Below are 27,946 nucleotides of genomic sequence, written 5' to 3' on the forward strand. Positions count from 1 at the left end.
ATGCTTGCCTGGTTGTAACCCCAGACCATAACGTCAGGTGTGACTTAGCTAGAGTGGGATCAGCCCAACAAGGTGACTTACGATTAGACGCTAGTCCAATCCCACTATAGACCATATTTCAATCACCGTGACTCAGATGGAGCCCACTCAGACTCTGTAGCCTCAGGGGACTTTGAGGGTGCCCAGCCATGGAGCCACAGATTTGAGCTTGAATCACCAGTGAGTCAAGCTGCTCATTCACACTTTAACCAAGTTGGCCAGAAACTGGAATCACATTGGCCCCTAAACCAGTAGTCCAGAATCACATTGGCCCCCAATGACTGGAATCACATCGGTGCCAGAGGAAGGGGATGCATCACCCTGGAATCAAATCAGGGCTCAGTTGGTCCCCTGCTGGGATCAATCTGCGCTGGCTCCTATACTGACTACCCCCGGGCTCCTACCTGGTCCAGATGTCTTTAGCAGGTCTCCATCTTACTCCACCAGTCCGAGGTCCCAGTCCTTGGCTCTGCAGCCTCCTTCAGTTCTCTAGAAGGAGATGCAGGAATCACATTGGGGATACACACTTCCCGGTTCCAGGAACCTCCGCAGGCTACAGGGTCAGGGAGCGGGGACCTGCTGCCCAACTGGGCATGGTGGTCTTATCTCGCTGGGGCCTCCAAAATATTGCAGGAGAGCATTTTATTTATCAGTCCCGTGGCAGATTTATGAGACCATGTATCTCCTCCTCAGGGGGCAGGGCCCATAGGCTCTCCATGGGGGATGGGATACTGACTCATTCATCTGGTCCTTTATGTTCCCAGACACAACATTAGTACTAACCATAAGAACAACCATCAAAATCCATTTTTCTCATAAAAAATCTGCAACTAAGAAAATCAATAGGCAAGGCACACACTGAGGAATATATATGTGTACAAATGACAATATTACATAACTCTACATGTACATACATATGACAAGACTTATAAGCAGAATATGGAAAGAACTACCACAAATAACAATAAAAGGACAAACAACACAATTTTTAAGTGGGCAACAAATACTATACTAGACATTGTGCAAATGAACATATAGCAATGTCAATAAGACATGAAAAAATGTGTTGCAGGAACAATACAGAAAGTATGACTGAGCAGCGAGAATAAGACTCAAACACAGGTGGTTGCAGGAAAGGAAGGTTTATTATGCTAGTGGGCCAGCACCTGGATATCTCTAAAATGGCGCAGGCCCTGAGACCAGGGTGGCTGAGGTTTTTATACTGAGAAAAGCAGCAGCAAGCAAGCAGGGAGTGCAGAAGCAGACTTGGCAGTTAGCCATTCAAGGTTACAATATATCATGTCAGCACAGCTGTGGACGAAGGCCATCCATGGTTTCTAATAAGATAGCTGGATGCAGGGTCCCCAGCTAAGGGGAAGAGCTTTACTCATCTTTCTCTGGGTTTCCTTATCAAATGTCCAGCATTATTAGTCATCAGGAAAATGCAAATAAGACCTAGAGGAGAATAGCATGTTGTCCCTACAAGAATGTCTAAAAGTAGACTTCCTGAAAATACCAAATGCAGTAAGAAAGCTGGGAACTGGAATAAGTGGTAGGAATATAAAACATGACAACTTGTTTCTGAAGAATTATTTGCCATCTTCTTAAAAAGTTACACATATACCTACCCTATCACACAGCAATTCTTTCCTAGTTATTTACACATCAGAATGGAAATGTATGTACACAAAAAATTTATACAAGACATATATGAAATAGGACAAAAATGTCTTGCAACTGTTCTAAGTGGAACTGGATGAGGCTGGGGGAAGAATGGTGGAGGTAATTTTATCAATATACAATGTAAGGCTATTCAGAATTTGATACAATGAATCCCCCCTGTACAATGAATATTTGCTAATAAAAGTGAAAAAGATCATACAAGAATGTTCACAATAGTCTTATTAATAGCCAAAACTTGAAACAGCAGAAATTTTTATATACAGTAGATGGATGACAAGTTATTGTATTTTCACACAATGAAATATGATTCTGAACTAAAAGTAAGAATTTACTGAAGCACACAAAACATTTGGTTGAATATCCAGAACATTACTTTATGAACAAAGAAAGTATAAACAGGAAAAAGTTCACAGTGGTGATGAAGTGGTTGCTTTTGAAAAACAGGAAAAGAAAAATGACTGGAAAAGGTCACGTGGGAACTTTTGGGGAGGATGGAAATGTTCTTTGTCAAAATTACCTTACGATCTGTAATGTTTATTGTATGTAAATTCTACCTCAATCAAATTACAAAGATACCATTTATAATAAAAGAGATTCAACTTCTACAGAGAAAACTACAAGACTTTACTGAGAATTCTGGAAAAGGCAAATAAAGAGAGGTGTATGCTATGTTTACAGCTTAAAAGACATAAAACATCAATTCTCTCTCAAATTAATTTATACATTCAACAAAATCCCAATGAAAATCTCACTATTTTTATAGAAACTGACCAGTTGATTCTAAAATTTAAATGGAAATTTAAAGAGAAGAAATAATGCAATCATAAAGAAGACCAGAATTGAAGGACTTAGGCAGCTTGTTCATAGGACTAATTACAAACTTATGGTAACAAAGAGAGTGCATACAAAGACAGACAAATGGTAAGTGTAATAGAACAGAGATTCTAAAAGTATTTGGATCCTTTATTTATGATAAAGGGTTAATTAGAGAGCAATGGAGAGAACATGGACATTTCAGTAGTGGGTGACAAGTCAAGTAGACAGCCATAAAGATGACCATAAATCTAAATATATAAATTAAAATAATATAAAGCTTCTGGAAGAAGAATAGTTTCACAGCCTTGTAGTGATGAAAGACTTTTTAAACAGGGCACAGAAAGGCAGTAGATATAAAGGAAAAGATTAATGAATAAAGTAATGTGAAAAATATCTATTCATCAAAAGATACCACTAAGAGAATGAAAATGAGATTAGGTCAGTGGTAGAGTACTTGCTTAACATGTATAAGGTCTTGGGTTCCACCCTTAGCACTGAAAAAAAAAAGGTGTGAAAACATGCATGGTGTTTCTGGAAAAGATGCAAAACAACTAAAATTAAAAAGGCAAGTCACATTGTACTGGAAAATATTAACAGTACATCTGATAGCAAAGGCCTCATGTCCAGAACAACATACACAATTCCAACAAAGTATTAAGAAAAAGACAACCTCATAGTACAGAAGAGATTCAAAAGCCACCTCTCAAAAAAGGATATTAAAAAAGCCAACCAATAGATGAAAAAGTGCAAATCCTGTTTAGTCATCTAGTAAATACAAATTAAAACCATAATGAAATACTATTACATACTTAGACCACTAAGAATGGCTAAAATTTAAAAGACTGATAGGGTTGGGAGCGCAGCTCCATGGTACAAGGCTTGCCTAAAAGACTGATGATGCACTGGGTATGGTGGTGGATGCCTGTCATTCCAGCACTCTGTAAGCTGAGGCAGGAGGATCACAAATTCTAAGCTGGCCGGGGTACACAGTGAGACCTTGTTTCAAGAAGAGAATGATGATATCAAGTATTGGTGAAGATATACAGCAAGAAGAACTCTCAAACTCTGTCGATGGAAATGTTTCTCCACATTCAATATTAAATGTACTTATATCCTATAAACTAGCAATTTTACTTTTAAGTAGATATTGTTTGGAAATTTGTACATATGAGCACTAAAAGATACTTGTAAGAAGTTCATAGCAGCATTATTCATAATAACCAAAAAGCAGAAATAACCTCAATATTCATAAACAAGTGCAAGTTCATCCCCTCCATCATTCTCCTCCCCCTCCCATTCCTGGAAGAGTTTCAACAAGTATCATTTTTCCATTTACGTACATGTGTACACAGTATTTGCACCATATTCACCCTCCTTCACTTTCCCACTGGTACCAGTCTCCCAGACAGGACCTGTTCAAATTCTGTGATGAATGTTAGTGGAATTTAGATGAGAATTGCATTGAATATGCAGAATATTGATGTATTTTAATTATTTTTCATCTATATTGTGTGTTTTTATACATATTTTGTTCTGTGCATTTTTCTGGGATTTTTGAAAACATTTTATTATTATGTCTGTTTTAACCTCATAACAACTTTATTCCAATTGCATGCATACTTAATACTTTGCCTTCCCTGGTTGTCAGAATGATGTCAGATTTATTCTTTCTATATTATATTTCAATGATGAAGTGCATGTGGCTACAGTTATTATTACTACTTTGCCTTCTAATTTATACAGTTGTGTTAAAAGTGATTAGCATGCCACCATTCCAGGATTATATTCCCTGATATGGTACATTTAATTCCAGCATTTTCATTTTTACTTTTATATGCTTTTTTGTGTTATTTATCATCATTTTGCTTCAACTTAAAAAACTCTCTTTTGCTCTTTTAGATAGGTCTCATGATGATGATCTCCCTCAGTGTGTCTAGAAAGGTCTTTATTTCCCATTCATTCTTTTTTAAAAAATTTATTTATTTTTTAAAATTTTTTCTTTTATTCATATGTTCCCATTTATTCTTAAAGTGAAGTTGCATTGGATGAATTATTCTTGTTTGGCATTTTTCAGTCAGTATTTTGAATTTATCACCAAATTCTCTCTTGTTCTGTAAGTTTTCCACTGAGAAAATTGCTTTTAATCTTACAGAGTCCCTTTTATATGTGACAAGTCACTTTTGTCTATTCTTCAAATTTCTGGCTTTGGTATTTCATAATTTAATTTTAATTTTTGTTGGTGTATACCTATTTAGCTTTTGACTCCTTTGTCTTTCTGTTCTTTTCCTGGTATTCCCAGAATGCCTGTGCTAGTTTTCTTGAGGATGCCCCATCAGTCACATTGCCATTAAAATTTGTTCCATTCCCACGTACCCATGTCTTTCCAATTAGGCTTTTGTTGTCTTTATTTAGCCTGGTAGGTAATAAGTCACTCAGGGAATATTTAACACCATATCTCCTCTCCCTTGGAGTTCACCTTTTCACTCTTGCTCTCCTGCTACTCTTAGCAATTGAATTTGCTTCATCACAATTCATCATTCATTGATGCCAATCTTGGTACTGTTTTATATAGGAAATAACAAATTTAAACCTGATGCTGGAGAAAATGAAGAGGAAAACGGAAAAAGGAAATTTTGATTCCTATAATACACAATGTATCAGATTTTAAGCGCATTGCCCTGAAGACAAGGTTCTGAATTGCAAATGCCTTAGCAAAGGATTTAAAGATCTTAAATTTAAGGCGTGAGACCTTACTCCAGTATATAGCCGATCTCTTTATTTTTAGTCCTACAAAATCGTATGCTGATAATAACATTATTAAATTCCTTAATTTCTTAGAGTTTGAGGGTTAGAAGGTCTTTTCACAAATGGCATAGATCTCCTAATGAAAGGTAAAGTGTTGAGGCCCATTTTAATTTCAGAGAAATAAACTCATGCTCCTAAGGAAAAAAAGAGATCCCATTAAAACTAAGGCCACCTCACACAAAGAAACAGATAAGTCTTCTGGGGATGACTGAGTTCCATAGGAACTGGATCCCTGGCTTTTGGTTAATAGCTAGTCCCCTTTGCGAGACAATGCAAGGATCTGATTGTGAACACCAGGAGTGGTAGGAAACAATGGGAAGCCTTTCCAAAACTTACTCAATGATATACAGGTATCCTCTCTAGCCCATATTTAGATAAGCCTTTCAATTTTATATATAGCTAACTTGCAGGGTATGTCGTGAGGAATTCTTATTTAAAAGTTGAATGAAATTCCTCGGGTTGTGGCACATTTTCCAAACCAGTTCATTACCACATGAAATAGACAACAGATGAATTTAGCTGCAGGAATAGGATTCCTTGTTTTTGGCCTGGGGAGAAATGGGTAGAAATTTCCAGTCAGGAAAAAAACCAGAATGATATTGTCTGCAGGCTTCAAAGGTTGACAAAGTATTACAAAAATTCTCTGAAAAATTAGGTTGGACCATTTTAAGCAGGCATGCATTAGATTTTCTACTTGCACACTGTAGTGGAGTTTGTATAGTCACCTTTGAAGAATGCTGCATTCATGTTAAAGATTTAAAAATATATATAACTAAGATCATTGACTAAATAAAAGTTGATGAAGGGAGGTTTTGAGGACCAAGATTTGGGATAGACATATGTTCTATTGTCATGAGTTGGTTGTTAGGGCTCGTCATCTGTACAATATCCCTCAATGTACTATACTGTGGATGACAATTTTTACAACAGATTTTACGTTCCCTTAATTTTTTTTATTCTTCAGTCACTAATCAAACAGGTATTCCTGTTATCTTCTGGTCCTGATCCTGACAGCTCATCAACTGAATTTCCTTTCTCTCCCATTGGCTTAGATGGAAAAACAGCTTTTGGCTCATCATGCTATACAAGATCAATGTCCAATCTAACAAGAAATACACTTAGAAAATGGATTTTTGTCACTTTCAAGCCTTTTTTTGGATTAAAAGGAACCAAAGTCATTCAGGGAGTAAATGAAGCAAGATGCATAGGGCTATAAGTTGACATAAAAATCCTTTAAAAATTTTTTAAAAGGTCAGAGTCAGAAACTAAGACAAAATCAGCAAGAAATGCTGAAAATCACTAGAACAGCAAGGAATTGAGTGTACTTCTATTACTTCCATACACCTCCCTTTCTTTAGCTGCTAAGTGAGTTGCAATCTCCCTAAATGGGTGATTTAGTATAAGAATACAGGTAAATCTTTGACCAGAATGGAAAACTCATGATCACAAAAAGCAGATGTCCATGTCATTACACTCATTACCTCTGTGTCTGTATGATAGTGAACCAATCCCAACCCAATTGTCCCCACTTTAAGAGGAAAGTGATTCTAAACTCACTGTCTCCATGTTTGATTGATAACATCAAAACAGAAATTTAGCAAAATGATTGAGGCTTTAAACTGCCTTTCCCAGCTTAGTGTAGAGGAAATAAATACACCTGGAACAAATAAAGAGCCTTTTTGCTCCCACCTGCTGCATGTCAGGAGGTGCTCATCTTCCCTTTTCTGTTCTTCTTTCTTTTGTACTGCTTTAATAAATAAATCTGCTGGACTTCTACTTGGTGGACTTGCTTTTTTTGTGTGTGAACTTCTTCAAAATGATTTTTGTTATAAATTTCAAGAGCTTCTTGTTAATGTGTGAGTCGGGAGAGTGAGTCAAAGATTTTTCTTTTCTCTTTTAATCAGAGATCCTCTTTGTCCCATTCCTTTCTCAAGTGACAAGTCACATAACACCTCCTTACTCTTTACCTGCACAGAGCCCTGTTTTGGCTACAATCTGTCAGAGAAACCAGACTCAAACTTCAACTATACAAGGTCATAGTGTTGAAGTCACCATTAATACTGATCAGAAGATTTTTGGTTCTTGCACTTTGATGAAGAAGAATCCAAGCAGAACATGTGGATATAGTAATAGAAATACAGAGTTTTATTCAGGAAAGAGGGAAGGGGATTGCAGGTGTGGTCTCTTTCAGGTGGAATGGAGGAGTATGAAGGAAAAAAAGAAAAAGAATGTCATTTTAGGTTGGTTTTATTGTTCTTTATATTCATTTACAGGGGGGTGGGATTTGAAGTGAAAATTCTTATCAGACTTATATTGTACATTATTTACATTGCCCCCATTGTCTCTCCTTTTCAGCCCCCTCCACATCCTACCCAAAGCAATTGTAAGAGGTTTTTTGGTTCTGTTTCATACAGTCATGTGAAGTTCATCAACCATATACCATCATCTTAATCTCTTTCCTTCACCATCCCCCTTCCCACTAGTGCCCCCCAACTACACACACTGTGCCTATTTTACAGTCCTGGTTTTTGTTATTAATATTTATGTTGACATTCAAAGGGGTGTTTCAATGTATGCCCACTGTGGGTATCCTTTATTTTGGGCTGTTTAATCTCTTTTATTGCTCTCATTTCCACCACTCTTAACTTGGCGGTGAGGAGAAAATCTGAGTCACAACCCATCTCCATTGGCCTCAGCTGGGGGAAAAACCTACACCTGCATACACTTACGCTAACTTTCAGGTAAGTGGAAGTAGAAGGAAATTTCCACTCTTTCTAGATTTGCAATTGAAAACTAGCCATCTGAGTTCAGAGGGTATATGAGAAGGAGGGGTCACTGAGGTCTCTAAATCAGGCTATACAAGTTTTGAATGTTCCTAACTTTCCCTAGTTTCTGTCCTCCTTCAACACCTCACTGACCTCTCAATAACTTCATCTGTGACACATTGGCAATTCTGTCTTGAATGCTGTCCTCACCTTAATTCATGAAGGAGAAAGGGAAGTATGAAGTATCTTTCACTAATAAGTCAATGCTGGTAGTATGTCAAATGAAAGACCTGATGATGTTTTAGTTTCTTTGGGTGATAGGTAAATAGAAATTATGGTGTCATAAGAGAATAGAAGTGGGTAACAATATTCATATCCAAGTTACACAAATATTTACAAAATTCAATAATTATAGAGTAAGTGTATGTGTTTTAAAATTATTTGATGTGTAATTTACTTATTATAAAATTTTTAATTCCAGACTTGAATTTATACAATTTTAAATATAAATACTACTAAATGTGGTTTTAATTACAAAGTTAAATCATTTCTACTTGCTTGATCACTAGTATAAATTCCACCTATAAAAGGAGCCTGTTGAATTCACAGAACAGATTCAGGCTATTGGGCGACTCATTTTTCACCAGGCTGTGTTTCTCCCTGAAATATTGTATTCACTCCATAATTAAGTGCTGCACCGGTGATTCACACTTTAGTTTTTATTAAGTATCAGAGCTTTATAGACATTGATGTTACACACTTCATTTTATGCCTTCAAGAATCATTCCATGTCTTTATTAAAATGTGTACTTCAAAACAAAATTCACACAAATTTTAACAACTGTGTTTTAAAATGTATTTTAATAAATGTAATCAAAAGAATAGAAGTAAACACTAGGCATTCAGACTCTTCTTGAGGACTTAAATTTTAAACACATTATAATAGTAAGATAAATATTATAATAAATATACTTATATTCCTTCTCCAAACACTGTAGTTACAGTCAGAGTAAAGTTCTTCTAAGGCTGTTATTATATACCAATGTTTAGAACTTTACAAAAATCATATCTTTGCATGAACATGAAAGTCACTAATGGTTATCTAATGGTTAGCCCACAGGGCCAAGAATATGCTTAGTGCATTCAACATCCTGAGTTCAATAACCAGAACCACTTTTTAAAATACAGTGATCTAGCCAAAAGTAAAATCACCAATCAGAGGGTAAATTCCTCACGTTACCAGCAGCATGAGAATGCTATTTCATAGTGAAAATTTGGAGAGAAGAAAGCGCATATTATTTCACTTACCCTGAATCACACTCACTATAGATGACAAGGGCAAGACAAAGTGAAGTGGGCAAAGACATGGAATAAAAAGGGCATAAAAAGAAGGTGTTCCTGCTTCTTGGTTGTCTATTCTAAAAACATTGATGCTAAACTTTGTCATCAAGAAAGGAATGTGGAGCAGTTTTTTTTCTATTACGTTGTTGATTTACATTGAAGTTGCAGTTAAATATACTCCCATAATCTCTTCCTTCCCTCCCTTCTGCAGCCTATAAATTAGTTCAGGTTATCTCAGCTCTCCACTCTTATCCACTTTGTAAGTCATCTCTGGGCTATAGGTATTTTGACTAAGGTTTTCATTTCCATACACTCCCTACTATCGAACTTTCTAAAATAAATCTCCAGAAGTTTTATCCATTCCTTTGCAATTCTACTTTTTGTTTTTCACTTCTTCAAAGCATGCACAGTGGGTCAAACCTGGGCTCTGTATCATTACTTCTGTGATTTTAAGCAAGACACATAAATATTTCTTTATCTAGGATTTATACAGAATATGACTCATGGTATGGACCATGAAGTCAAATTATTCATATAAGAGAAAAGAAGAAAAATCAAAATTTACATTTTGAAATAGCTACAAGTTAGGTATGACTTATGTCATATGTTTTCATCTCTTTTTTTTGTGGTACTGGGAATTGAATCAAGTTCCCATGCTAGACAAATTCTCCAACACTTTCTCAGAACTTTGTGCTTTAAAATGAAGAAAATAAACATTGCTTTGCAAAAGAAAATTCCTGTATGCCCTCAGAGAAAAAAAAGAATCTTGATTTTACATGCTCTGTAATTGTGAATATATTTTTCATATATTATCATAGTATAGTTTTGAAATAAAATCACAGATACAATCAACAGATACATTGAAAAAATGATTCCAACCTTATTGCCATTTATGATCAAATAGGAAGTGACCAATAAATTTTCATTTTTGGTAGGCTTTGAAAAAGATAGGTAAGGTAGTGGACATCATCTATCCACATACATCTACAAGAATGTAATAAAAGTTCAATAGAGTGCACAGATATACTACAAATGGAAGATTAAAAATGCAAGAAAAACAATGATTATCAAAAGGACCCTGTAAAGATTTTGACATTTTTGTAACTTTGTCATATCCAGAAGTTTGTCATTTTTCTATTTTAATGCAGTTATAAATAATTAAAAAACTCTAAAAAGGAAGATTTTTATAAAATTATTTTAGAAAAGCACAACATAAATAAATTGTCAGAAAGCACTCAAATTTTTGGCTTTCCTTTAAAAGAGAAAGTAAGTGAGCTAAAAATAATAACTAGTGTTATCTTTATATAGGAAAGGATAGCAACATGGGGTCTCCGTCTGGTACAGAGGATAAAGAACAGGTTGGAGCCACCTTGGGACCGAGGATAAGTCTCAGAATCAAAAACAGGCAATAGGTGGGGTGCTGCTGTAGTCTCAACTATTTGGGAACCTGAGATTGGGAGGATCTAATTTCAAGCCCACTTTAAGCAAATGATTTACATAATCTCATATCATAAATAACCAGAGCAAAATGTATTGGAGGTGTGGCTCAAACATTAGAGCACCTGTTTTGTGAGACCATGATCAGCAAGTATGTAGCCCTTAATTCAAACCTCAATCACTCCTCACCCCCGCAAAAAGAAGAATAAGTCCACAAATTTTCATGCCATAAGTATAAAGAATATTGCAGTGGTAATCCTGTCCAAAGTACAGGACAAAAAGATGAAGAAAAGAAAAGAAGAGGAGCAGAAGGAAAGTAATAAGAGGAACAAGGAAAAGAAAAAGGACACAAGAATAGCTACATGGAAATGACAGCCCAATGGCTCATTCAGTTTGTGATTCTCTTACAGGTTCTCTTCAGAGCAAGTTTGACATCCTTGTTCCTGAGGCTATAAATGAGGGGATTTAGCATGGGCACCACAAGAGTATAAAATACTGAAAAGTATTTCCCCTGACCCACAGACTCAGTAGATTTAGGCTTAACATAAACAAGTATCCCAAATCCGTAGAAGAGGCCAACAGTTATTATGTGAGAACCACAGGTGTTCATGGCTTTGAACCAACCCTTACCAGATGACATATGAATGACATTAAAAAGAATCAATGCATATGAGATTAAGATAATGAGGCAACATAAAATGACAGCTGTACCTACAACTATGTAACTCACAAGCTCATTGATGTAGGTGCTGCTGCAGGAGAGCTGGAGGAGGGGGAAGATGTCACACATGTAGTGGTTGATGGTGTTGGAATCACAAAAGATGAGCCTGAGCATAAATCCTGTGTGGACCATGGCACAAGCAAATCCCATCAAGTACGACATGACCATCAGTAGAGAACAGGTCCTAGGGGACATGATGACTGTGTACTGCAGGGGCTGACAGATGGCCACATAGCGATCATAGGCCATGGTTGTCAAAACATAGGACTCAGAATTGACAAAAAAACAGAAGAAAAACAGCTGGGTCATGCATCCAGTGAAAGAGATGATGTTCTTCTCTGAAACAAAACCCATCAGCATTCTGGGGGTAAAGACAGATGAATAACAGAAATCAATGCAGGACAGATTGAAGAGAAAAAAGTACATTGGTGTATGAAGGTTTGAATTTAGACAAATTAGGTTCAATAATATCAAATTTCCACCCACGGTTACTATATAGTTGACCAAGAACAGGAAGAAGAGGGGCATTTGGAGCTCAGGTTGGTCTGTTAATCCCATAAGAATAAATTCCATCACTGAAGAAACATTTTCCATAGCCATTTGCTTCACAGATGGGATCTGTAAGAACAGGAGTAAAGGTGACATTTACAATGAACCCAACTGGTTCTTAAACTCATAAAGAGAGTTGGAGCTGTTGGTTTCTAAGCTCAGGGTTATCTGTAGGCACATGGTAAGTCATCTAAACAGTTAGGACTTTTCCATGTTGATACTTAAAAATTCCCATTTCCTATTTCTCCTACCCATGATGTATGTCTCTAGCCACTAATATGTGATAAGACCTTTTAGTATCTCTGACCTCATTTCCCCCCTTCACTTCTGTCTTTACTAATGTTTAGAAGGGAGAAGAGCAATAATAAGTAATGTTCTCCAGAGCCGATGATTTATAGAGCATTGGGTAATTATCAAGACAAAGATGATTCAATGCTCACCATTGTCCTCCAAGAAACCTTAACTGTTTCTGGACTTCAAGACCTTTCCTCCTCACTGTACTAATGGGTCCAACTTTGTGTTGACCAATGGGCTAATGATAGTCACCAGCATAGTCACAGTTCTGTCTCTGACCTGCTAGAAGAAGGAGCCTGGGGAATTTGCCAGGATAATGTCTCCAGAAGGTTCTGTTTACAGCAAGAAGGAAAACAAAAACCTTATATGAGACTCTAAAACATGACCTCACTCTAATGCTACCTATTTCATGCCCCAAACTTCAGGGAACACTTGACTAGAAGCACAGATTTATTCTCTTATGATTTCCTCTGAGGTTGTTTTTTCCCTTGAGGTTAGAAATTATTGAGCTTACGGTTACATTGTGTGCTATAGACCTAGTATTGGGTCTTTTGAGAATTAAAGTTCGACTCAATTCATAATTTTATACCAGGAATACCTAGTCCCCATGACAAAGTAGCCCATGGCCCTGTTTGTCATTATGCTGATCATACCCTCTGTAATTTTCATGAAAGGTGAAAACAATATATGATGTGAAGAGAAACAAGAATATCCCCTATGCAGTCCTAGAAGAGAAAAGTCCAGGAGCGCATAGCTATAAAATGAGGCTCATGAAAAACTGTCACATTGAGTTATGAGAAACAAATAAGATGATTCATGAAAGCATTAGAACTTTGCTTCACACAAAAAGAACCTGATTGGTATTGGTAGCCTTTCACCCTTCTCTTTGCTCCATGCACATATTTACAAAAATCAGGGAATCTCATCCTTGGTACTATGGACATGAGCATAAGACAAGTTTTGTCGTGTAGTACAGTATGTTTAGTTTAGAATGACCAGCATCCTTAGCCTTTACCCATTGTGTAACAACACTATCCCGACCACAACACCCCCATATACAAAATGCTACCTGGGACCATCAAAACTTTCTCTAGACATTGTCACATATCCCTAGCATGCACTTGGGGCTCAGAAAATAATAGTCCAATGTGTAGCACTTTATATGCTGAATATGTTGAACTGAAAGACATTGGAAGTGTTCAGAACACAGTATTTTTCTCACCTTTACTTAACAATCTTCCTCCTGCTCCCCATGATCCCTAAAGACACATCACAGAAACTAAGAATTCTTCTGTAAGGAAGGTCACAAAAACTGTAACCACTTGCTGCCACACTTACTGCCAGAGTGTATGAGGGATACAGTGCCTTCCTAACAAACACGAGGCCCTGAGTTCGAAACTCAGTGCTGAAAAACAAGACTATATCCCCTCTCCCCCAGTGTTAATCATGAAATATGGAAATATTATTCCAACCTTTTTTCACCTTTCTATGTTAGTGCTGCACATAAGAAATTACCTAACCTTCCTTGTCTGACAGTGTATTAGAAAACCCTCATTCTAGAAGGGGTTTGGCACCTACCCTGGGGAAGGAATGTAACACAGAGGGTCCAAGAATATTCAGAACTGAAGCACTTGCTGACTTTCCCCTTTCTGCCTACTACAGTAGATCATAGTTTTGGTCCAATAGTATTTCTACATGGTTGTCCATTCTTCATGAAATCTAACTACAAAATAGGCAGTTTCCCCTAACTTTGGGTCTACATTTCTTCAGACTCCTGTTTTATATAAAACTTTATTCAAGTACTCTACTAAGTCTTCCCCTTATTAATCTGTGTTTTGAAATAAATATTTTAGCTTGAGTTCTTATGAAGGTAGAGAAAGCTTTCGCCCCTTTCATACACAATGGTGAGAAAATCATCCATTTTGTCCCATATTTAACTCACAGACAGTTCTCTTTTGCACTTATTTTGTATCCAATGCTTAATCTACATAATGTGAACTCAGCCTTTCTTAGCATTCTCAGTCCTCCTCTTCCTCACCTCATCATTTTCTGTTACTTTTACCACAACTAATATACAACCTAAACTTCATCACCTCATCTTCTTTCACGGTCTTCATCCAGTCTGAGAGTAACAGAGGACCCTTTTCATTCAAAGGTTTGGACAATACTTTCACTTGTACAGATTTTATAGTCTCTCTTCACCTTATCAGTGGGCTATTCTTGCAGTTTTCTGACTGTTACTCCTGATGAAAATGAGAATTTGATGTTTGCACCCACCCACAAACATTGCATAGACATACCTTTTTTTTCTTGATTCTGACTTTCAGTTCCTGCCACTATTATTATAATTGTGAATTCAATTACATTAATATTCTGGTACTTATTGCAACCACTGTAAAATATTCATAGCTAACCTATTGATTGTTTTCATTTCCATAACTCCTTTTTTGGGTGATTTTCATATTATTCTGTGTACTTTCCTGATTCATTCCTCACTTCCCCATGTTTTTTGTCTTTTTTTAGTACTTTCATTCACAATATCCAATTTCATTTTAAAAAGAATTCTAAGAAATTTTTAACCAACTCCTCACTTGATATTTTGTCTTCTGACTGTGATGTAAAATATGTATACTTGAGACCTTTCACCATCATCATACTAAGAATCCCTTCATCTCTAACATGTACTGGTTCCTCTATTGTGTCTCTGTGTTTTGTTTTACTTACTCACTTTTGTATAAGGTATATTTGGTTTCTTGAAAAAAGGTGAGTGGTCATGAAACGCAAGTCTTTCTGACTCATAGGTCTTCAAATATCTCTTTGCACTATCCTGTTTATTTGCAACTTCATGGAAATAGCAACTGATTTAAAAGTCACTGTTTTCAAACTTTTGAAGGCATTGATCAAATCTTGGGGAATGCTTCCTTCTCAAATTCTTGACTTTTTATGAAACTAATTATTTTCTCTGTTTTTTTTTGATACTTTTAAGATGTTAGGAAGGAATAGAGACAGTGTGCTTACATTCAGTCTGCCATCACTAACCACAATCCTCTGGTTGCATGGCTGGGTCAACACTAGGGACACTGAGCCTGCAAGAGCCAGAAGACTCACAGTTAAAACTCTCAGGCCATGAGCAGTTTTGTTCTATTAGAATAAGAAGTCCAAAAGTTCTGAAATCCCATAGTCTCTTTCCCTTTTATTTCTCATTGTGAATATACAGTGAGATATAGACCTTGCCCATAGGTTTCTCACGCTGATCAGTCAGGCAAACAAGGAAACCAATATTTACACCACCATCAGTTACCATTTGGCAGCCACAGTGCTAAATACTTTATGTACTTTCCATCATCTCACCTTACAATCACCCTCTGAACCAGGCATCCCTCTCTTGCACATAAGAGCTCAAAACTAGGACAAATTAATTTATGCTTATAAGAACAAAATTACAAGTGGAAGAGCAACTTTCATTCTTGGCACACAGTCAGTAAAAGTATCAGCTGTCATAATGCATGTTCTTAGATCATATGGTAAATCATAACATTCACCATAATTTTTTCACCTTTAATTCCTGTATTCCCCTATAATTACTATAAAGACAAAGATCTCATTGCCTACTTATGACTTTGGTTAGTGCTAAGTACAGTACGGCTACATAGTATGATCTCCTAAAATATTTATGGAAGATACGGTCTCTGACAACCTTCACAATCTTTTCCACATTTCTCATATACATAGTAATAGAGTCAGTAACCACAATGAATGCCAGCCCTTTATCTCAGACAACATGCATGACCAAGCACATCTTATTTATAAAGTTCAAAATAAGCAAATCTATAGACACAATATGAATTTGTGGTTGCTTGGGGCTTGGGATATTTTAACTGAACTGTACTACTGAACTTCACAGTCCAAAAAGAGTCCCACATGTATCAGGTCAACTGATTTTGGCAATAATGTGTAGGTAATTTCGTGAAGACATTTAAAGTTTTTCAAGCAATGAGGACGGAAAAATTACATAGCCACACAAAAATATAAATCAAACCAGCCTGAATTCCTACCTCATACCACTAAAAAATTCTCCCAAAATGAATTATAGATGTAAATATAAATATTAATACATTTGTAACATAACCAAAGGCAAAAGCTTTGTGACCTAGAGTTAGCAAAGATTAAGGTAAGATAACAAAAGAAAAATCAATGAAAGAAAAAATAGTGAAATTGGACATTATCAAATTAAAATGTTTTCCTCTGAGAAATACTATGTTATCATAATGATATGATAAGCCAAACATTGGGAAAATAGAGCTACAAATCATATACATAATTAAAAAGTTTTATCTTGAAAACATAAAGAACACTTAAAAATCAAAAATAAATATAACACCTCAATGAAGAAATGAGCTAATAAAGTGAAGAAATACTTTATCAAAGAAGATATCAGAATAATAAATAAATGTATCAAGATAGTCATCATTAAGAAACGTAGGAAATGCAATTAAAATTATAATGAGATTCTATGTAAAAACTACTAAATATGCTAAAATTTAAAACAAAAACCCTAAATTTTCAGTGTTGGTGATTATACAAGACAACTGGTATGCAGCTACATTAGTGTGGGGATACAAAATGGTGCTACCTCTTCAAAAACAAAAAACAATTTAAGAGTTTCTTAAGAAGTTTCTTCAGATAAGTGTGTTGACTCAAGCCTATAATCCTAGTTTCTCAGGAAGTGAAGATCAAAAATATCAGCGTGAAGCCAGACCAGGCAGTTAGCGAGATCACACCTTACCCAATGACAAGCTGGATGTGTTGGCATGTGCCTGTCATCACAGATGCAGAAGATGTATACATAGCAATATTGTGGTCCTGGTTGGCTCAGGCATAAATGAAAGATGCTATTCCATAATTAACTAAAGCATAAATAGGTGGCAGCAGAGCAGAAGTGGAAAAAATCAATATTAAGCAAGTGAAAGACCCTGAATTCAAATCTCGGAACCATGAAAAAACTATAACAATTTAAAAATTAAAACAAATAAGTTCCCTCTATCCAAATATTTTCCTAAGTAAATGAAAACACATGCTCACACAAAATCTATATATGCTTAGAGTAGTTTCTTATCTTTATCTGGTGAATGGAGAAGTAAACTATAGTCCATGGGTACTATAAGAATCCTACTCAGCAATAAAGAGGAAAAAATGACTGACACATTGAAGACATGGATGTATCTAAATCTTTTCATCAAAGGAAAGAAGCCAAAGTAAAAGACTCTGTGATTCCATTTATATGAAACTGATAATGCGAAACTGTCAATAGCAATAGAAAGAATGTCAGAAACTGGCTTAACCTAAGAATCATTTTTAAAAGAATTAATCCCAATACTCTCTTCCCAAAAAGGTAAAAAGGAGGGAAAAGTTTTGAAATCACTTTATAAGGTCAGCATTAACAAAGTCTGACAAAAATATCATAAGAATTTTTTTTAGTTTTTCTTAGATTAAAGGTTACTTAATTTTGTTTTGCTTGTGGTTTTGGCTTTTGAATTTTTTCTGTTCTTTGGTTGACTCATTTCTAATTAAATTTTTATTATTCTTTTTTCCTTCTTCTTCTCTGGCTTTAACAAGCTAACTTTTTTGGCCTTTTTTCTAGTTCCTAAGATACAAAGTTGTGTTGCATTTTAAGATTTTTTTTTCCTCTTCTAACATGTGTCCATTGCTACAAATTTCCTTTTTAGTACTGTTCTTGATGTATCTCATAATTTTGGCAAGTGTTTTCATTCTCTTTTGCCTAAAGAGTGTTTTAGTTTTATTTTATTTTCAATTAACACTTAACAATTGTACAAATTTATGGAGTACAATGTGATATTTTGATATATATAAATATTATACAATGATCAAATCAGGGTATTCAGCATGTCCATCATCTCAAACATTTATTGTTTCTTCTTGAGGAACAGTGGAAATAATCTCTTCTGTTTATTTTGAAATATGTAATTGACAACAGTCATCCTACTGTGCACTGGAACACCAGAATTCATTCCTCCTATCTATCTGTGACTTTGTACCCATTGTCCAACCTCATATTATCCCTCCTTCCCATGTCCTCTCTGTCTCTGATAACCAGTATTCCACTCTCTACCTCTATGAATCTGCATTTCATGTATGAATGATGTCAAACAGTATTTCTACTTCCAAACCAGGACTGCTTCACTTAAACTAGTATCCTGTAGCTTCATCCATGTTTGTCACAGTTTACAAGATTTCGTCTACTCATGGATGATTAATAGTCCCTTGTGTACAGCAGCTACATTGTCTGTTGTACATTGATGGATGCTTAGATGGATTCCAATTCTTGGATATTGTATATAGTGCTGTAGTAAACATAACAGGTCAAATATAAAAACACATTTAATTACCCTTTGATTTCCTTTTTGGCCCAATGTGGTTCAAGAATATATGCTTTCCATAATTTTGGAATTCTCCCATTTTATTACTGATATTGATTTCTAACATTTCCCTTTGTGTTTTTAATAGATATGGAATGATAATGATTGTCTTGAGTTTTTTAAGATTTGATTTCTGACCTAATATGTAATGTGTTTTGGAGAATGTTCTGTATTTACCTGAGAAGATTGTATGGTGCTGTTTGATGGAAAGTTCTCCATATTTCTCTTAGGCCCATTTGTTCTATAATATTGTTCAGTTCTGCTGTTTCCTTATGACTTTTTTCTGAACAATATGACCATTCCAAAGAGTTGGAAATGAAATCTACCACAATATTACTGTCTATTTCTGCTTTCAGATCTGGTTTTGTACCCCAGTTTGGTTCATCCCCTCCATTATTCTCCCTTTCCCCCCCATCCTCTTCTTAAAATGACTTTGTCAGATTTTAGTGTTACATATTCATACATGGGTAGAAAATATGTCAGCCATATTCACCTTCTTTTACCACCTTCACTTGCCCTTCCCTCACTAGTACCTTCTCCTCAGCATGACCTGCTCTGCATTCCTGTTCTTCACTGTTTAAGTGTCTGTTCATTGTTCAGTGGGGTTTTGCTGTACACATATATGAAAATGTCCCAACAAAATCCTCTGCACAACTATTATATACTAATAAAAAATCTAAAAAAGGGAAATCAATTAGTGCAGAGCCATAGTAACGATAACAGCATAGTAACAGTACAAAAGCAAACCTAAAGAACAGTGTAACAGAATTGGAGATCCAGAAATAAACCCACACAGATAAAACCATCTGAACTTTGACAACGGATTCAAAATCATACATTGAAGTAAAGACAGTCTCTTCAACAAATGGTGCTGGAAAAACTAGTTACCCACACAAAAGACTGAAACTAGACCCCTATTTTCACATTTAAAGTGGATCAAAGATGCAATATAAGATATTAAAATTTTGAAACTACTATAGAAAAATAGGAAAAATACTGGAAGATACAGTTATAGTCAATGATTTTCCAAATAAGACTCTAATTGCCCAGAAAACAAGAGCAAGAAATAGCAAATGAGATTAGATCAGATTTAAAAAGCTTCTGTACATCCAAGGAAACAATTGCAAGAAACAAGAGACAAGGCACAGAATGAGAGAAAATCTTTGCACACTATTCAATGGAAAAAGATTAAAATCCAGAACATACAAAGCTCAAAAAATTAAACAGCAAAAGAACAAATGCTCCAATGAAGAAATGAGCAATTAAATTGAAGAACTCAGTAAAAATACATGAAGAAATATTCAATATCCTTAGCCATAAAGGAAATGCAAATCAACACTACACTGAGATTCCTTCTCACCCACTCACCATGGCTATCATCAAGCAAACAAACAACAACAAATGCAGAGGAGGATGTGTGGGAAAAAGTAACCTTCATACACTGCTGGTGGGAAAGTAAGTGTGCAACTACTGTTAATATCAATATTAAAGTCCATCAAAAAACTAAACATAGAACTACAGTATGGCCTTGCTGTACCCTTCTTGAATGCATATCAACATACAAGGAAGGCACCTCTACCCCCATCTTTGTAGAGTTATTGATCATAATAGTCAAGCTGTTGAATCAATGTAGATGTCCAACAACAAATGAATGGATTAAGAAAATCCATGTGTATACAATGGAGTATTATTCAGTCATTAATAAGAATGAATTTATTTCATTTGCAGAAAAATGGAAGGAACTGGAGATCATTTTGTTGAGAAAGATTTGCCAATCTCAAAAATTCAAATATCACATTTTATCACTCATTTGTGGGCTCTAGGCCTAAGGTAATGATGATGATTGTGATGATGATAATGATAAAAATAATTATGGAACATGAGTACAAAAGGAAGCCTGAGGGTGATCAGTGGGGGACCAAAAGAAGAGGGTATGGAAGGGATGAAGAATATCTAAGCATATAATATATATGATACATATATATGCACATATGTGTATATATATATATGTGTGTATATATACATATAGATGTATGAAGATAGCATAATGAAACCCACCAAAATACTCTTAAAAGGGGGGAGTGGAATGGGTGTTAAGGGAATATAATAGATAGGGTAAACTTGTTCAAAATACACTGCACTCATCTATTGAGTTATTATCATGAAACCCCCTTGTACTATTAATATATAGTGATTAAAAATGGGAAAGCATAAAAAATCTGTTTTTGTTTGCTTTATATACCTAAGTGGTTTGATGTTGAGTATGTATATATTTAGGACAGTTACATCTTTCTGTTAAATTGACATATTCATCATTATGGAATTATCTTCTTTAACCCTTGTCACAATTTTTGACTAAATTCTATTTTGTCTGATGTGGTACAGCCAACCCTAGCTGTTTTGACTATCTTGTGAATGGAATATGTTTTCTCTACTACTTCCCCTTTGGCCTATGTATATCTTTAACTTTGAAGTGAGTCTCTCATAGATACTACATAACTGGATCTTGACTTCATTTTATCAATTTACACACCCGATGTATTTTGAATAAGTTTAGTCCATTTATTTATTCTTGATATTTTCCTGTTTTCTATCAGTTTTTCTACTTTCTTGTTCTTTCTTTATTGCATTTCTTTGTGATTTTATGAGGTTTTAAAAAATATTGATGTTTTTAATTGTCTTCTCTTCATATTTTCATCTATATTATGTATTTTATACATATTTTGCACTGGGGTTGTCAGCAAACATTTTATAGTTGAGTGTTTTAAAGCTCATAACAACTTACCTTCAATTTCCATGAATACTCAATACTTTGCTATTCCAGATGTCTGAGTTATTCTTTCTATATTTCATTTTGATTCAGAAATGCATGTGGCTATAGTAACTATTAGCCTTCTTATTTATGTAGCAGTGTTAAAAGTGATTCATATGCCACCATTATAGGATTATGTTCTCTGATATGTTAAATTTATATTCAGCGTTGATATTTTTACTTTCACATGCTTTTCTGTTATTTATCATGTTTTTCTTTCAGTTTTTACATTCTTTTAGGCAGGTCTCAAGATGATGAACTCCCTCAGTTTATCTAGGAAAGTCTTTATCTTGTTTGACATTTTTCAGTAAGTACTTTGAATATATCATCAAATTCTCTCTTGTTCTGCAAGGTTTCCACTGAGAAAATTGCTTATAATCTTATAATGTCCCATTTGTATATGACAAGTTACTGTTGTCTAATCTTCAAATTTCTGGCTTTGGTATTTTGTAATTTAATTGTAATTTATGTTGGATCATTTGACTCTTATTTTGTTCTCTTCTTTTGGTATTCCCAGAATTCATATGCTGGTTTTCTTGACAATGCCCAATCAGTAACATCGCCATTAACATTTGTCCCCTCCTCGCATGCTCATTTCTTTGCAGCCAGGTTTGTGTTGTTGTTTATTCATCCTGGCAAATAAGAAGTCACTCAGGAAATATTTAACACCATATGTCTTCTCCCTTGGGTTTCACCTTTTCACTCTTCCTTCTTGTTACTCTTAGCACTTGAATCTGTTTCATCATAATTCATCAATCATTGATTTCAATCTTATACTGTTTTTTTATAGGAAATAATAGCATTAACCTGATGCTTGAGAAAATGAAGAGGACAAATAAAATTTTTGATCTTCAGTGCACAGTGTATCAGATTTTAAACGTATTGCCCTAAAGAAAAGGATAACAACTATAAATGGGTTAGAAAAGAAATGAAAGTTCTTAATTTTAAACTGGGACCTAAATCCAGTAAATAGATTATCTCCTTATTTTTAGTCCTACAAAATGGATTCTAATAAAACACTATTAAAGTCCTTAATTTCTCCTGGTATGCAGGATACCAGGTATTTTCAGAAAAGACACAGATCTCCTAGTGAAAGGAAAAGTATTAGGCCACATTCTGACTCCAGGGAAGTGGATTCTTATCTCTAAGAAAAAAGATATCCTATTAAAACTAAGTCCACCTCAAAGAAAGAAACAGAGCAGAAGTTTTCTGAATTCTATAGGATCTGATTCCCTGGTTTTGGATTAATAGCCTGGCCCCTTTATGAGGCAATGCAAAGATCGGATTGTGAACACCAGGAGTGGGTGGGAAATAATGGGAAGCCTTTCCAAAAATTACTCAAAATTTTGCTACTATCCATCTAGCCCTAAAACTTCCACATTTACATAAGCTTTTCAGTTGTATATGTAGTTGAATGGCAGGGTATGTTGTGAGGACTTTTTATTTAAAAGTTGGATGAAATTCTCAGGTTATAGCACATTTTATAAACTAGTTCATTACCATCTGAAACAGAACAACAGATAAATCTAGCTGAAGGAATAGGATTCCTTCTTTTGGGTAGGGGAAGAAGGTAGTTACCTCCCTCATTATGAAAAAACAGAATGAAATTGCATATAGTCTTCAAAAAATAGGATAGCCTAATTATTACAATTAATCCTACAAGAAGTCTCTGAACTCTGAGGTTTCACCCTTATACACATGCATGCAAGAGATTTTCTATTTGCACATTGGGGTGAAATTTGTAAAGTCCTCCATAGAGAATGATGCATAAAAGTTAAAGATGTCTCAAAAAATATAACTCTGATAATTGACCAAAATTGCTGAGAAAGAAATGTTTTGATCCTAGAATTTGGGGAAAACATGCATTCTCTTGACCTAAGCTTAAGTTATTTTTGCTGGTTGTCTTTATAATATCCATCCATGTCCTGTATAGTGGATAGCAATTTTTTGAACAAACATTACATTCCCTTGATTTTTTTTCCTTAAAACTCTTACACTTGAATGTTGTGTTACTTTTAAAAGTTGATGCTTACTGGTTTCCTTTTTAAAATTGTTCTTTCAGTCACTAATCAAGGAGATATTCCTGATATCTTCTGGTCCTTATCCTGACAGTTCACGAACTGAATTTCCTTTCTTTTCCCTTAGCTATGAAAGAAAAACAGCTTTTGCATCTTCATATTAGACAAGATCAATGCCCTATTTCAGCAAGAAGCAGACTTAGAAAATGAATTTTTGTCCCTTTATAACTTCTTTTAAGATTAAAAGGAACCAAAGCCAATTCAGGATATGAATGAGGCAAGATACACAGGTCTGTAAGTTGATGTGAAATCCACTTAAAACAATATATTTTTTTAAAAAGCCAAAGTCAACAAATGTTCAAAATAGCTAGAACAGCAAGGAATTGAATGCACACACTTACATTACTTCCATACACCTCCCTTTCTTTAGCTACTAAGTGAGTTGCAATCTCCCTAAATGAGTGATTTAATGTAAGAATAGAGCTAAATCTTTGACCAGAATGGAATGCTCACAATAACAAAAATCAGATGTCCATGTCATTATACCCATTAATTACCTCCATGTCTGTATAATAACAAACCCACCCCAACCCAAATGTCTCCACTTTAAGAGGAAAGTGACTCTAAACTCACTGTCTCCATGTTTGGTTGATAACAGTAAAACAGAAATTTAGCAAAATGATTAAGTTTGCCAAGTGACATGACAACTTATCTAGGAATAATTAAAACCTCATTTCCCATCTTAGTCTAGAGGAAAGAAATACACCTAGAACAAATAAAAAGCCTCTTTGCTCCCACATGCCGCATGTCAGGAGGTGCTCATCTTTCCCATTTCTATTTCTACATCCTTTTTTCTTCTTGGATAAATAAATATTTTCTGGATTTCCACTATGTGAGCTTACTTTTTGTGTGAACCTCCTCAAAATGCTTTTTGCCATAGATTTCAAGAGCCTGTGATTACTGTGTGATTAGCGAGAGTGAATCAAAGATTTCTTCTTTCTCTCTTATCAGGAATCTTCTTTTTCCTTTCCTTTCCTTACTCTTTTCCTCCATAGTGCCCTTTTTTGGCTACAATCTGTCAGAGATACCAGATGCAAACTTCAACTATAGCTGGTCACACCTCACAGGTATACTCTCAATACCTTCACCTGTGACTCATTGGCCATTGGATCTTATATGAAGGAGTTAGAAAGCTCTGTCCTCACCTTGATTCACTGAAAGAGAAATAATGAAAAATTTGAAGAGATATGAAAATCTTTCATTACAATGTTGGCATTGATGATACATGAAATGAAAGAGGTGATGATGCTTCAGTCTCTTTGGGGGTATGACAAAATATACACCCTTCCATGAACATCAAATTATTAAGTTTCTGAGATTTCTGATTTCATGATTTCCCTGAAGTTACTTCCCTTTTAAGTTCATATTACTCAGTCTACTGAAAGCAACTTAAAGTTAATATTTTATTTTGTGGTTTCTACACATTAATATGGAATTTAAAGTATGTAGAAGAAAGTTTATCTAAGTCAAATTTTGTGTATGGAGAAATTATGGTGCCACAAGAGGACAGAAGTATGTGACAATATCTATATCTTTACCAAATTACTTACACAAGTCTTTAGAAAATTCAATTATTACATAGTAAGTTTATATGTTCTAAAATTATTTGATGTGTAATTTACTTATTATTTTATTTTAAACTACAAACATGAATTTATACAATTTCAGTTATTTATAACTACTACTCTATGTGGTTTTAGTTACAAAGTTTAATCAATTCTATTTGCGAGGTCAATCATATAAATTCCACCTATAAAAGGAGCTTGTTGATATTGAGTGATTCATTCTTCACAAGGATGTGGTGCTCCCTGAAATATTATATTCAGTCCTTAATTAAGTGCCATACCAGTGAGTCACACTTTACTTTTTGTTAAGTACTAAAGATTTATAGACATAAAAGAGAGGTATAACCTCTCCTTTTAAGCAAAAGAGTAGAAGTAAACACTAAGCATTCAGACTCTGCTTGAGAAGTTAAATTTTAATTACATTATGATAGTGAAATAAATATTAGAATAAATATATTTATATTTTTTTCTCCAAAGAGTAATTATAGTAAGGCTAAAGATCCCCTGAAGATATTATTATACATCAATATTTTAGAACTTTTCAAAAATTGTATCTCTGTAAAAACTTGAAAGTCACAGTGGCTATGAGTGTAGCTCACAGGACAGAATGCTCGCTTAGCATTCTACAGTTCCCAGACCCAGTTTTTTAAACAAAATACTTACAATATTTTATAATAAAGAAGTGTATTCTGGCCATGATATATCCACAGAAAGGAGTGTTTCCTGAATTCGTTCAAGGTAGTGGTCAGCAATGGACAGTTTACATTACACGTAACATGCATGATTAGGACATTTTCTAGAGCATTATGTTCTCTTATATTTATTATAAAATAAGTCTTAGTTACTCCAAATAGTGGCATAGAATCTAATAAGTGTGTGCTACTAAGAAAATAGTAACATCTATCCATAGAAAACATTGCCCAAACTACTCCACCTCACCATCCCAGAAAAATGATCACTATTACAAACAGACTGGGTTTGAAATATTTCTTTGTATCCCACTATGAAAACTGGTGCTCACTATAGAATATGAATTCTGCAGGGGTATGTGTATTTTTCTACTTGGATATCAAAGACTTGATTAAAACAAACATTTGATTCTAAGAAGTTTCTTTAATAAGTAGTTTATTGTTCTTTAAAAGATCTAACCAAAATTAAAATAACCAATCTTAGGATCAATTCCCTAAGCTACCAGCAACATGGCTGGGTAAAAGTTGGAAAGAGATAGGATATTTCATAATGAAAATTTGGAGACAAGAAAGCAAATATTATGTCACTTACCTTGAATAACACTGCTTATAAGTGACAGGAGCAAGACAAAATGAAGTAAGCAAAGACTTGGGATAGGAGGACAGACATAAAGAGAAGGTTTTCCTGGTTCCTGGTTGGTTGGTTCTAAAAGCAAAATGGATGTCACTTTGATGCCTAAACTTCAGCATACAGGAAAGGAATGTGGAGCAGTGTTTTTTTTTTCCCTTTTACTTTATTGATTTAGGTTGAAGTTGCAGTTAAATAAACTCACACAATCTCTTCCTTTGATTCTGCAGCCTATAAATTAGTTCAGGATATCTCAGGGCTCCACTCATCACTTTGTAAATCATCTCTGTGCTACTGACATTTTGGCTAGGATTGTCATTTTCCATATAATCCTTTTTTTGAACTATTTCTAAAACAAATCTCCAGAAGTTTCCACTATTCCTTTATAATTATCCTTTCATTTTGTTCACTTCCTCAAATCATGCACAATTGGTCAAACATTGGGCTTTGTATCATTACTTCAGTGGTCTTAAGCACATCACATAAACATTTCTTCATCTATAGAACTGGATAAAGACACCTATATTTAATAGGATTTGCAATGAGTATGACTCATGGTATTGATCGCCACCTCAAGTTATTCATCTAAGAGAAAAAAATCAATCAAAATTTACATATTGAAATAATAACTACCAATTAGGCATGCTTTATGCCACATATTTTCCATTAGTGTCTTTATTCTCTTTTTTCTGGTACTGGGAATTAAATCAAGTTCCTTGTACATGCCTGACAAATGCTCCATATTGAGCTACTTCCTCAGAACTGAAAAAAACAAAAAAAGAATTTTGGCATTTCATGTGATACATGTAATGTATCACAAATACAATCCACAGATACATTAACAGAACGGCTCCAACCTTAGTAGCATTTAGGATCAAATAACAGGTAACCAATGTGTTTTTAAACTTGATAGGCCTTAAAAAAGATAGACAAAGTGGTAGACATCACCTATCCTCATACCTCCATAAAAATAGAATACAATTTCAATAAAGTACACAGATACATTACAAATGGAAGATTAAAAATGCAAAAGAAACAACAACTACCTAAAGGACCGTGTAAAGATCCAGACATTTTTGTAACTTTGTCATGTTCACAGTTTTATCGTCCTTTCTATTTTAATGCAGTTATAAATAAAAACACAAAAAATGAAACAGGAAAAGTTTTATAAAATTGTTTTGAAAAGCAAGACATAAATAAATTTGTCAAAAAGCACCCAAATCCTTAGCTTTCCTTTAACGGAGAACATACACAAGATAAAAAGAGTAACTAGTGTTATTTTTATAT

At 34.7% G+C, this 27,946-nt stretch overlaps 1 protein-coding gene across 1 annotated transcript; it reads right to left on the reverse strand.

Annotated features, from left to right (window-relative positions):
• Positions 1-11,227: 11,227 nt before the first annotated feature.
• LOC141417557 (olfactory receptor 8C8-like) lies at positions 11,228-12,231 on the reverse strand. The gene has a single exon (XM_074056795.1). The coding sequence runs from the start codon at positions 12,205-12,207 to the stop codon at positions 11,275-11,277; it is 933 nt and encodes a 310-aa protein (XP_073912896.1). The 5' UTR covers positions 12,208-12,231; the 3' UTR covers positions 11,228-11,274.
• Positions 12,232-27,946: the final 15,715 nt, after the last annotated feature.

This window comes from Castor canadensis, chromosome 2 (assembly GCF_047511655.1).
Source record: "Castor canadensis chromosome 2, mCasCan1.hap1v2, whole genome shotgun sequence".
NCBI classification, from domain to species: Eukaryota; Metazoa; Chordata; class Mammalia; order Rodentia; family Castoridae; genus Castor; species Castor canadensis.

Bases quoted from the DNA above. Each gene is read 5' to 3' on its own strand.
- LOC141417557 (XM_074056795.1), bottom strand. From the start codon at position 12,207: ATGGCTATGGAAAATGTTTCTTCAGTGATGGAATTTATTCTTATGGGA.